The sequence below is a fragment of the Dendrobium catenatum genome, unplaced genomic scaffold (assembly GCF_001605985.2).
Source record: "Dendrobium catenatum unplaced genomic scaffold, ASM160598v2 fragScaff_scaffold_292, whole genome shotgun sequence".
NCBI classification, from domain to species: domain Eukaryota; kingdom Viridiplantae; phylum Streptophyta; class Magnoliopsida; order Asparagales; family Orchidaceae; genus Dendrobium; species Dendrobium catenatum.
This window is the reverse complement of record NW_021318754.1, coordinates 661,622-674,986: the sequence shown is the minus strand read 5'-3', so window position 1 is coordinate 674,986 and position 13,365 is coordinate 661,622. Positions and strand designations below refer to the sequence as shown.

General features: G+C 39.0%; 1 protein-coding gene across 1 annotated transcript; it reads left to right on the top strand.

Moving 5' to 3' along the window:
- Nucleotides 1-1,054: 1,054 nt before the first annotated feature.
- On the top strand, nucleotides 1,055-2,452 carry LOC110105106. The gene is made up of 2 exons (XM_020834479.1): nucleotides 1,055-1,472; nucleotides 1,557-2,452. Exons 1-2 carry the CDS (start codon nucleotides 1,055-1,057, stop codon nucleotides 2,450-2,452), a joined length of 1,314 nt encoding a protein of 437 aa, XP_020690138.1.
- Nucleotides 2,453-13,365: the final 10,913 nt, after the last annotated feature.

The following is a 13,365-nucleotide window of genomic DNA, read 5'->3' as shown; positions in this document are numbered from 1 at the left end:
TAATCAAGCTGGAGTTCTATTGAAACATTGCTTGACTCGTTAACTTATTGAGTGGATCAAGAGCCAAAGGCGAAACCTCAAATGCAGAATGCGATAGGCAAAATTGTGGGCGCAAAAGCAGAAGCGGAAGGAGGAATCTCAAAAGAAGGAAGCATGGACGCGAAATCATGGAAGGTGGAACTTACGCCTCATGAGATGTCTTGTGAGCACGCATCCTTTCCACGATTCGAGCTTAAGCAGGCGAGCTTGAGTTAAGTATAACTCGAACTCGACTTGACATTTATAATATTAGATGTGTGTATAAACTTTTCTTACTTGGTAATGTACCTAAAATATATATATTTGCCCTCCGCGCAACGAAAATTTATTATATGAGGATGTCGAACGCGTCCAAAAACGAATGAGTAGGTGCCATATCACCTAATGCATAACACATTATATGACTTAATACCTCATTCATCTTCAGTCGCATTCAGCATGCGCACATAGTAATCTCTCCCACTCAACGGTCAAATTTCTCTCCATAGAATAATAACTGCAGCTTGGTGTTAGGTCGACGTCTCCATTCGCGATTTTTGACTTTATCAGGTTTATTTCACCGACTCCCTAAAATCTAGGCGGCGAGAGATTTAACTAGGGATTTTCCTGTTATTGACAAGCAAATCCCACTTTACGGGATTACGGAGAAATTTCTAGGGTTCGTGAGTGCTCAGCATAGGCATTATTCTGGAAACGAATATTTGTAGATTGTCAGGTGCCATTCGTGCTTCTTCACTCTGAGTACGGGGTATTTCTTCGCTCGCCATTTCTGCTCGGTTCTCTTTCTCGAAGCTTGATTGGTTTCCAGATTTAGGATAGATTTTTTTCTCGAATTGCTGAAAATAAGATTCTCAAAGCAGCGCCCGTGCAACTAGATTATTTGTTTTTATAAATTGATCTCTTGTGAGTTATAAGATCCTTTGGGCCGTGGTTTCAATTTTTTTTTTTTTTTTTTTGACTGCAAATTGTATGTTACTACGTTGCTCGTGAACGGTAGATGTAAGGTTTTGTTTACATGGATACGGAAACTGGAAGCTTTGCTAGGTGCGTGAAGCACCCATCTCAAATTTTCACAGGTTTCTGCTCAACCTGCTTGGTTGAGAGGTTGTCCAATGTTGCTGCGGTTGAAAGCACCAGGAACCCCTCTTGCGGTGTTAGAAATGAAATTTTTGAGATATCTGAGTCGGTTCCTGATTCAGAGAGGAAGAGTTGTGGTGTGAGGGTGCGGAAGACCTTGTTGTCTCTTTTTGAATTGGACGATCTTAAGGAATTGGAGAAGATGGGACATGCTTCAGCCAGTCACAAAGTGGGCTATGGTGATTCTTCGGAGATTGCTCAGCTTGAGGCCCTTTTTGAGCAAGAGAGAAAGGGTTTGGATGACAGAGCTCGAGCTTCTGGATTTGCTTGTTCGTCAAGCTCCACTAGTGTTGATGGTGAGAAATCTGAGCCCTTATGAGGTGAAAGTTTTAAGAATCGTAGAACATCTTTTTGGTTACACTCAAAGCTTCCAATGAAAGGATTGAAATGGCGGAGTATAAGCACTTCCAAGAAAGGCCAGATTCAGGAGAGTTGCTTGAGCACTGGAATTGAAAGCACTTATTTGGAGGACAACCCTAACCTTCAGACTTCTCGCAATCGGATGGATTCTCGTGATCCAAGCAAGGTTAATTTGGAAAAGCCTAGACATTCATGGGATGGTTCAATGATGAGCAAGGCATTGGCGTGCTCATTTTCTTGTCTTGAAGAACAACGAGACAGTTCAAGCAAGACTAAGGGAACTTTACCTGATGAAGCTGCAACTTCTGATCTTCAAAGATCTTCTGTAGCAACTGATCTTGGTAATGCTAATAGTGGGATTTTGGCTGATCATAACTCTTTACATACCGATGGCAATTTTGGAGATCTTCATGAAGGGTTGCAAGGTGAGCAATCCTGTCAAGATATTGCTGTTTCAGATGTTTGCAGAAAAAAGTCAAATCAGTGGAGCAGAGTGTGGGATTGGAGCATAACCAGCCCTTTTAGGGATTTTGCAAAGAGAAATGGTCATGTTTTGGAGAGATCCCTGTCAGAGTCCTGGCGGGACAACCGTAGGGATAACAATTCAAAAAATTTTCACCCAGGTATTGAAGTTCACCTTAATGGGACTCCTATGAGCGACGGTCGTGTACATCGCAGTTTGAATGGCGATATTTCTACTGCAAATGTTAATAGAAAGGGTCAGAAGCCTGACTTGCAGAAGATGAGAGAATTCAAGCTCAGTCGAAGCAATAGTGTTCGGTACTCCTCTCCTCGTAATCTTGACAATGGTCTTCTACGCTTTTATTTGACTCCTTTGAGAACCAGCAGAAGAAACACGGCCAAGTGCAGGAGGAGAACTTCACATTCTCTCGCCAGAGATTTCCTGGGGCCATGACTTGTGGATAAAGCTGAACGACAGTGACCATAGGTACAATCAATGCACGCTGCTTTACAAGGTCATTGACTTTTATTCATAAATTTGGTTTAGTGATCTGCTTCATTTTCTTTCTTTTATTGATTAGAGGAGAAATTTTCAGGTCAAGTTTATAGCCGCATTGACTGTTCCATCTCTTTTGGTCTGCTGGATTTGCAGAAACAGTTGTCTTCCGGGTGATTTCTTATACGAAGGCACTACATCTACATTAACTTTGATAAGTTCATAAGTAAGTCTGACATTTTTTTTCTTCCATTTTTAGTCCCATTTTATTGGACTTGGTCTATTATGTATTTCTCTTTGATAGTTTATCAGGAAAAAAGTAATTGCATGTAACGTTTTCCTTCCTATAAGGTTTTCACATCAGTAACTAGAATTTAGTTATCCTGGCTTTTATCATGCCAAAGATTACAAAATGAAATTCAAGATGGTTGCTTAGTCAATCTACCTTTTGCATTTGTTTTATAAATTGGCTTTTTTTACTTGGGGTCATTGTGGCTCCTGACTTTTACATTAGATTATTTGGAAAAACTTCCAAGTAACATACGTGAAAGACTATTTAAATAGTTTAAAAATTTGCATGCACTCGCACTTTTTAATTTGTAGTTAATAACATTATTTGCTACCCAACTAGTAATAAAGTACCATATTCTATGGGCGATTGAGATATCCTCTACACTTTTGCAAGTCATGAATACTCAAGTTCATAGAAGCACCACTTCGGTGTATGCATTTAAGCAAAAAGGACGCTTATACATCTCATTGTGCTTAGCACTTCAAAAGCATCATCATTATTGACAATCTATGTAGCTTCGTACTTCTAAATTAGATTATTTGGAGAAACTTCCCAATAACATTCGTGAAAGACTTGGTTAGAAAATAAGATAAGATTAGAGAGAGTCGCCTTAGATGGTTTGGTCACATAAAAGGGTGGCCTTCTGATGACCCGGTTTAGAAAGTAGATGCATTAGATTTGACTTATATTAAGAAAGGTAGAGGTAGACCTAAAAAGACTTGGTTAGAAAATATTAGAAATAGCCTTTCTTTATTAGATTTAGATGAGAATTTGACCCTTAACATATCACAATAGAGAAAAAAGATTCATGTAGCTGACTCTACATAGTGGGATGAAGGCTTGTTGTTGTCGTTGTTGTTGTTGTTCTCAAGTGGAGCTGTCAAGTGAACATGATCCTATGTTGGAGGAGGTTGGGCAACATATATGCACTGTTATTGATACGATATTGATTTTAAGATTTAGATGTATTTAAGATTAAGATATTCATATGATTCAAACTACTGATATGATATTACTGATGAAATCCAACTGCATAGGTAGATTTTATATGATATGTTGTTTTACTTATTGATACGATTCTCTTACTAATTTGATAATATAGAATGCAATGTTGTTTCATGAATGATTTTATGATTTTTTAGATTTACCATTTTAGTATATGTGCACTATTTATATGCTTTATGATTTTCATATTTAAAATTTTTGCATTGATTTATGATCATACTGAATGTTGTTGTTATGATTTGGATTATTACATGCATGTTGTTTTCTTTTCGTGCTTTGAGTGCAGTTGTAGGTTTTAGTTACCAACTGAGTGCTATAGCTCATTATGTGGATTTAATGATTTTCCAAACCCGGGCAATGATTTAGTGCTATGAGGTTGATCCGAGTCTAAATTTCTTAGGTTTTATTATTTTATGTATTTTTTTTCATTCTAGTGAGGAGTTGAAAGAAAGATAAATGTATTGAAGGATATCTTTACTCTTGTAAATTGAATTTCGAACGAATGAATATAGAAATATGTTTTGACGAAATTGATTTGTAATGACTTTAGCTGAAATTATAAAAATTAATGGATAATTAGTAGCTCCGATAATAACTAAGAAGATATAAAAGATACAATCCTTTTCATTTAGATCTTGGGGCGTCATATGATCTATGTCTGGCTTTTTAAGATAAGAATTATTCCTACTCCGTGGTTGCCTAATGCTCCATCCACATATAGAGTCCACACTTTATTCTCATCACTTGTCACCTCTTTCTCCACATCATAGCAATTAAAGTCCGCAAGGAAGTCGACGAGTGTTTGAACTTTGATGATCATTCACCGAGTGTGGTATGTTTGGAACTTGTTTAGCTCGACCACCCACTTGAACTACCTGCCAGAGTAGTTCGGTTTTGTGAGTATGTTCTTGATGCGATGATCATTGATGACTTAAATCGAAGGGGTCTAAAAGTAGGGTCGGAGTTGCTGAGTAGAGATTATAAATGACCACTCTATCTTTTCCGCAATTGGATATCTCAATTAAATGCCCATCAACATTATACTCACATAGTGGATAAGCTATTGTCTTCTCCCACCCTTTTTGTACTGCGCCGACAATTTTCTCTTTTCAATATGTTATGTACAAATATCTCGACATTCCCATTTGATACTTGAAGACTCGATCCATTATTTGTTGGCATGTCGTCCCTTTATCCTTCAAGTTAAACGACATTATTTTGTAACAGTATAAGCCTTCCCTAGTGATACATAATGCCTTCTTGCAGTCTTTGGGGTGTATCTTTATTTGGTGGTAGAAGAATAACGCATCAAGAAAGCTTATGACCCGAAATTTAATTACAGAGTAACCAGTGAGTTGATTGTTGGGAGGTGTTATCCATCATTTGGGCAATGCAGAGTTTAAGTCGGTGAAATCTACACACATTCTCTACTTCCAATTCGCACACTGCATCACTACTACATTAGAGATCCAGTTTAATTATTGTATCTCCCAAATGAATTCATTGCCTTGGAATTCTAGACTTCTTGCTTTATGGGCTTGGCCAAAATGGTTGTCATCTTTCTTATTTTCTATTTAATGGTCCTGACATCATTTTTTGACATTCAGCTTGTGACAGATGATGTCAAGGCCCAGCTTGGGCATCTTAGTTGTAGTCCAAGCAAAAATGTAGGCATACTCCTCCAGAGCTTGGACGGGATCATCACGATGATCCTCACTGAAAGATGAACTTACCTAAAGGGTTTGTTCCAGGGTTGCCTTCTACCATGAGAGCTTCTTTAACCATCTCAATGGTCTCCAACCTGCTGTGGAAGCAAGCAAAACAAGGAAACACAGGAACAAGAGCAATAGAACAGTAAGTAAACCTTTTGGTAGTATAATTTGTGTATGTAAAAAACTGAACTGCCAAGTCCATCTCCAGTCCCTATATGGGACGGTAAACTAGCTAAAAGAAGCCAATCAAATGGCTAACTGCCTAATGTACTATAGTACTATATTCGGTTATATAAGAAGTGGAGATAAAAGCATAAAGTGATGGATAGCAGGTCTTGGATATATTATTCCTGCATCATAAACAGAGAGTGTAAAGATGTTCCCACATCACAACCTTGATCCTCTTTCTACTTTAAGCTGCAATACCTTCTCTAGCAAACTCATCACTTTCCCTAAATCCTTCAAATAACAAGCTCGTGGCAAGATAAGTCGCCTTTAATTGTAATTTCTTGAGCTCTAACTGGGAATTTGACTACTACATGATATATCAAAATTGTTAGAGCAGACAACTTAAATACCTATTCTTGCTTCCAATCATATCTTTACACGTGTACTTATTATCTTACTTAAACTCTATATATACGAGTCATTGATGTAACGAAAGGAATCAATCAATATACAAAATACATTTCGCTATGTTCATTGCCTCTGTTCTTATCGTATTCAACTTCTTCATGGTATCAAGAGACTCAGAAGTTCTCTGAGGACCTTACGCATGGAAAATCAAGAAGCCATTTCTTCATCCAGTGGAATGTCTCTCGGCGCCAATAATGGTCCGACGATTCCGACGATCTCTCCTGAACTCAAGTTCGTTATCTCCAACCTAAAACTTCTTGTTCCCCATTTTCTCACCCCGGACAACTTCCCAATTTGGAGCACCCAAATCGCAAAACTCTTCAAAGCCAATGGCTTCTCGGCGTATCTCGATCCGACATCGGCAGCCGAAAATGCTCATCCAAATCAAGATTCCACAACTTGGCGAATCACGGATCAAAATCTTGCCACGGCAATGTGTTCCACTATATCGCCGGAAATCTTGCCATATGTGATTCATCTTGAATCAACAAATGAAATTTGGTCGACGCTGCAAGTCCGGTTCCAATCAACAAATTGGTCCAAGGTTATTCAGCTCAAGAACGAGCTACACAACGTTTCTATGCAAAATCTATCAATGACTCAGTATCTTACTGAGATCAAGAAGATAGTGGATCAAATCGCGTCGGCAGGCTCAAAGGTAGACTCCGAAGACGTGCTTATATACATCCTAAACGGGCTTCCTCCGTCATACCAGTCGTTCACTACAACCATTTGAACGATGCAAAATACGCTCACTCTAGATCAACTGTATGCTCTCCTTATCAACGAGGAAATACATCTGAAATCTGCTGCTCTAAAACTTCAAAAGCAATCACCGTATATTATCGCTCATGCTCATACCATGTTACGGGCAAGGCGATTCCCCTTGATTTGTAGTTGTACTCCTGAGAAAACATAGAGTCGACCTACAGTGGAGGTGAGATGAAAAACTAGTAGATTCATTATTTTTTTTAAATAGATTTAAAAATAATGTTAACAAAGTTAATTGTATCAATTAGAATGTTACCAATCTAATAATTGGCAATCATCACAGTGACCACCGCAACATCTTTGTAGGGGACTCATGGCATCCACTTAGTGAAGGTAACTAGAGCAACTTAACTACAGTAGCTCTGGGCACAATTTTTGAGTTAACTTCTCTCAATCGGAGTTGCTTAAGACTTGTTCATCAAGCGGACTCAACTCCATCTCCTGTCAATGTGGATAGCGTGAGTGAGAATTGGCTTGAACCCTTAGTTTTCTATAGGCGCTTTCTTTACTCACTGGTTTGGGCATGTTATGAAAAATTTCTCAACTTTTTTGCCTTTGTCAGTTCCTCTCTTATACTTCTAAGATGTCATCACTCTGGTGAAGTCCAACTGAGTAAACAAACTCACATCTCCACTCGGTTGCTAAATAAATCATAATCAATAGGAATACACTCTTCATATGGAACTTCTAAAATCGGTAAGCCAGAAATTATATATAAATCCTAGAGTGTAATCATCATCTCATTGGTTCCAACTCAACAAGTATTTGTAGCACTGTCCCAATGCTTAATAATGCTCTAAAGCCGAACCCAAGCCAACCGTAGGTGTGAAATGCCTGTCGGAGCATCCAAATGGGGAATATAGAATCGAGAACATGTCTCAAGGCGAAGTAGAAAAAGCCCAAGTCATGGAAGCTGACTCCAAACGTATTGACAACGGAAGAGAGACCAGTTGACGAGTGTCGACTATCCCAGGAACGACTAATGGTGTGGCCTGAACAAGTCCAAACTGCCTCGCTGCCCTATTGGGATTATATTCCTCTAGTATCACTGAAACATGTCGTAGAGAGTTTGTGTATGTTAAGTTGAATTTGAGTTTGAGTTGTTTGTTATTTGAGTTTGAGTTGGTGTTTAGAGAATTTGCTTGAGTTTGTTGTTTGAAGAGTTGTACATACCTTGTATTAGTGAAAATATTGATTTCTTACAATATTTTTATAAATATGAAATTGCAAAGAGATTTTATCATAAAATGTGGGTTCATGCTTCCGATAATTCTCATATATATATATATATATATATATATATATATTATTGTAGATAACTTCAAGCTCTTTAGTTTAAAAGGTTCAACTTTAGGCAGTAATTTAGCTCTATTTTCAAGTCATTTTATTTTCTACATGCAAGAAAGTTTTCAAAGACTTGAGGAAGGGGAGTTGATCTAAATTAGGAAGAGTTTTCCCCTTCATAACATATTATAAAAATCTGATTTAGAAATATAATTTATAAAAATCCGATTTATAGAAAACAATATCAGATAGATTTATTTTTATTTTTTTAGAGATTCATGTTTTCCAAAATCTGCTTAAGTACAGAATTTTTTGAGGAAATATCGGCAGCCTTCCGGCATGCCCTCCCTTCACGGGGAGGTCGGGATGACACTTGCCGATATTTTCTTCTTGGCCGGACCTAATGTCGATGACACGAGGTCTTGAATTTGAAACCATCCCGACCGGACTTAAAGTCGACGGTGCGATGTCTTGAATTTGAAATCATCCCGACCGGACTTAAATTCGACGGTGCGTGGTCTTCCTTTGCTTCTTTTTATTTGAAATTTGATTTAATTTATAAAAAATTGAGTTGAACTCAAATTTATAAAGAAAATCTGATTTTTTTTTTTAAGCAAAGAAAAAAAAATCAGATTTCAAAAATGAAATCAAATTAAAAAACAAAATCTGATTTTAGATAAAGATACCAATATTTAAAAAAAACATCTGATTTGAAATCGGATTAAAAAAAAATCTGATTTAAAAAACTGATTTTAACTTTTAATATGATTTATTTTGTAATTTAATGAAGTAATATCTTTTAACATATGACAAACGTTCATTATTTTGCCACGGACATGATTTGACAAATAATTTTATTTAATGTAGAGTTAAAGTTATAAAATTCAACTTCTTAATGATTTACTGCAAGTGACGGAATCTTTATTAAACAAATATCATTACTTAGCAAAATTACTGAAATAAATTTATATAATTAAATAGTCACTTCGTAAGTAGATTTATTGCATTGAAGGAAGGTCGTCAGTTGTAGCATATTTGTTTTAGGCTTCATGTGAGAAATAGATATTTAAATTGAGGAAGAAATCACATGTTGAACAACAAATAAAAAAAAAATTGTAAGTATTCGGGTATAGGAGGCACGGACAGAGCAGAACGACAGTCTCAGGCTTTTGTGTTTGAACGAACGACGACGAACGGCAAAAGAGAGAAGGTAAAGGCGGACTGCGCTTTGACGGGAAGGATTTTCCCTGTGTGTGGAGTTTGGAGTGTCGGACTAAGCAGTTGAAAGCGGGAATTATTCTCGTGTGGAGTTTCACGAGAGAAGAGGCAGAAAGTAGATTGATAAGATTTTTTTTTTTCTAAAAAAATAAGTGTGAATCTCCTTTTATTCAATTTCTTCTCCTTTTTATTGACTAGATTACTGAGAAGCGATTACAGTAATCAAGCGTGTATCTTTTTTGACGATCAATTGCTTATAGTGGGGCCAAATAGATAGCATGAAGGGATGCATCTCTTCAATTTTGAAATCTAATCTTTTGTTTTCCAAGAGACTTCAGTTCTTAACACTATTGGTCATATATGTCTTTGCATCTTGCCCATGATTCTTGTGGAACATACAAAACTTGGTAGTGCCCCTGTCGTGGGTGCCTGCTTTCATTAATATTGGGCGCTTAAAATATTCCTTATTTTAAATGGTCTCCATCAATGCAATCATGGATACACACAGGGGAGTGACGATTGGGTATTGAGGAATAAGATGCTCCCCTCATCTCTATGCTAATGAGTTGTGCATGGAACTTCAATTCACAGGGCAAGTCGGCAAGAAAGTCCATCTTCCTAAGCAGTCTCGCCAATGAGGGCGCTCCTTGTTGGTTATGGTGATGTCGGTCTTACTACATGTGATGCATTTTCTCCTTTCGGTGGGCCCTCGAATGGCTTCTATCATGTCCGCAATGTTGCGGGTGATATCGTCTTGTTGGCAACTAATGACGAACTTGAAAATCATCAAAGGGCAGATTCTTTGAAGATGGTAAAGAATAATTGGTATGTCAACGCATCGATGATTCATCGAGTTTGACAACTCAAAGTATACAACATGTTTGACGGGATCATATATTCTACGGTATGACTCTAGGTGGAGTATTTTGAACTTGGTTGGTGTATCACTTTTGATATCTTTCTGAAAAATGCATTAGTTAGCTCTGGCGCTCTTCTCTTCACTCACTTAGGTGGAGTGTATTCTTCATCTCTATTGTGACTGTAGCTTCGATCAATAGCAAGTGTTAAAGTTAGCGCCTTGGTGTCAAGTCGTCTTCTACGAACTGTAAAGTCAGAGGATCCCTCAAGAGTGAACTCAACCCAACTCTTGAATCATTCTCGTATGTCTCTCTTTCATATCCATTAAATTACAGTTGGTTGTGAAACATTGATTCTCCATATCCACAGAAAACCCCTAGTTTCGTTGTTATTCATGCATTGTTTATCTTCTGATCACTAGTATCAATCCACATTCTCCACACCCTTCTGGATGTTTGTTCTAAAATTGTTCGTGGGGACACTTTGACCCTACTTGCAAAGTCTTGCTAGGTAAAACAAGAGATACAAGGGAGAGTAAGTGGGTATAGATAGCAGCTTAGAAGTCAAATAATCTTCCTGAATAGTAATAAATGACATCAAGTCTAAAATATGCCTCTTAATTTCTTATTCCTTGAAAGTAAGAAATAATATTTGATTTGACAAAGTAAGAAATAACATTAGGCTATAGGAAGTGCTACATTTAAAAAAATAGAGAAATAATATAATATTTGACATATATAGACTTGTGTAGGCATATAGACTAATATGAAATGTACACACGCTGCTCTGGATGTTTATGGCGAGTACCATGGGTGGGTTGAGAGTCCTCGAAGGCGAGTGCTTTGGCAAGTTCTTGTAAGCTAGTGACTTGGACGAGTTTTTTAGGATAAATATACTGGGTGAGTCTACAAAGGTGAACACCCTGGACAAGTGGCGAGTCTCTCAACATGGGCAATAAGTCTTTGATACGCCTTGGTTTCACAAAATTAGGGTTTGCCCTAATTTCCCTTCAAGGTTGGAATTTCTCCACCAAATCAAAGTCAACTCAAAACAAGAAAGATGAGAGGAAGAACAAAAGAGCTTTGCATTAATCTTCAAGACAAAACAAAAGACAAAGCTAGTCCACTTCGAGAAGGACCAAATCTCCCAAAAGAAACCCTAGAGAAAACAAGAAGGAAAAGAGAAATAACTTTCTTCACATGATGCCCCCAAAATAAACCCTAATGGCTCCTTTCATACCATCTCACAACTTCCCCCCCATCCCTAAATTACCCCCCATCATCCACCCTCCATTTTGGACCGGCTCAGCCGGTCTATCAATACCGCCCTCTAGAAGATCAACCTTGTCCTCAAGGTTGAAGTCTGGAAATTGCTCTTGCATAGCCTCATATATCTCCCACGTAGCCTCATGCGTCGGAAGGTCCTTCCACTCGATGAGTACCTCCCTCTTGCCTTGATCATTCTTCCTTACTTCTTTCACCTGTAGTGGTTTTAATAAGAATTGCATATCTCCTGTGAGGCCTCGTGGTATGGTAGGAGTGGCCATGATGTTCTCCCCTATGCTCCTCTTCAATAGTGACACATGGAAAACCGGGTGGATGGAGGATTGAGGTGGTAACTTGAGGCGGTAGGCCACCATCCCTACTTTCCTCTCGATCTCAAAAGGCCCGTAGTATCGTGGGGAGAGCTTCTCACTTCTTCTGTTAGCCACAGTCTTCTGTCGGTAAGGCCGCAACTTTAGGTACACCATTTCTCCCACCTCAAATGTCACATCCTTGCGATGCGAATCCGCCTTGGTCTTCATGATCTGTTGGGCCCTCAATAGGTGTTCCTTCAACTCACCCAACACCCTATCCCTCTCCTCCAAGTATTGATCCACTAGATAGACAGGAGTCGTCCCCTTCTGATAATTCACCAAGGGTGGTGGATCCCTCCCATAAAGGATCTTGAAAGGTGTAAACTGAGATGCGGTATGGTAACAAGTATTGTACCAATATTCTGCCCATGGCAGCCATTTGACCCATTGCTTAGGCCTCTCTCCAGCGAAGCATCTCAAATAAGTCTCCACGCTCCGGTTCACCACCTCGGACTGTCCGTCTGTCTGTGGGTGGTATGCTGTACTCCGCTTCAAGAATGTGCCCTGCATCTTGAAAAGCTCCTTCCAAAATGAACTCAAGAAAACCTTGTCTCTATCTGAGACAATAGAAGTGGGGACCCCATGCAATCGAACCACCTCTCTGATGAAAGTAGATGCAACAGTAGGAGCTGAAAAAGGATGCCGTAGTGGAATAAAATGGCTGTACTTGCTCAGACGATCCACTACCACCATGATGACTGTATATCCCTCCGACTTGGGTAACCCCTCAATGAAATCCATGGTGACTTCCTCCCAAATCTTGTTTGGAAGCACCAAGGGCTGCAGCAATCCACTAGGGGCACAAGCTTGATACTTGTTCCGTTGACAAATATCACATTTGCTCACCATGTCTTCGACATCTCCTCTTAACCCTTTCCAGAAGAATTCGGCTTTCACCCGCCGATAGGTCTTCTCCACCCCTGAATGTCCACCAATACGGCTATCGTGGTACTCCCGTAGAAGAATGGGGACAAATGCTGAGTCGCGGTGTAGTACTAACCTCCCCCTGTATAATAAAAGAGAGTTCTCTAGGTGATACCCTTTGAACCCTCCTTCTCCCTTCTGGATAGCATCTCGGATTCTCTCTAACTCCTTCGTATGTTGATTTTCCTTCACCAATTCACCCCAATCCACCAATTGGGGAACAGATAGTGCCATCAGCTGTGAGCACTCCACACGGGATAGAGCATCTGCCGCCTTGTTTTGAGCTCCGGGCTTATACTGGATCTCAAACTCATACCCCAATAGTTTTGCCAGCCACCTCTGATGTTCCTCTGCTACCAACCTTTGCTCTAGTAAGTACTTGAGGCTCCTCTGATCAGTACGAACTATGAATCGTTGCCCCAATAGATAAGGCCGCCATTTTTGAATGGCCAACACAATGGCCATCAGTTCCCGCTCATAAACTGACTTCAACCTCGCCCTAGGTGATAGGATCCTGCTGAAGAAAGCAATTGGC

Excerpts from the sequence above, each read along its gene's own strand:
- LOC110105106 (XM_020834479.1), top strand. The coding sequence starts at position 1,055 with ATGGATACGGAAACTGGAAGCTTTGCTAGGTGCGTGAAGCACCCATCT. Across the intron at positions 1,473-1,556 it reads AAGCTCCACTAGTGTTGATG|GATTGAAATGGCGGAGTATA; the intron begins GTGAGAAATCTG and ends TTCCAATGAAAG.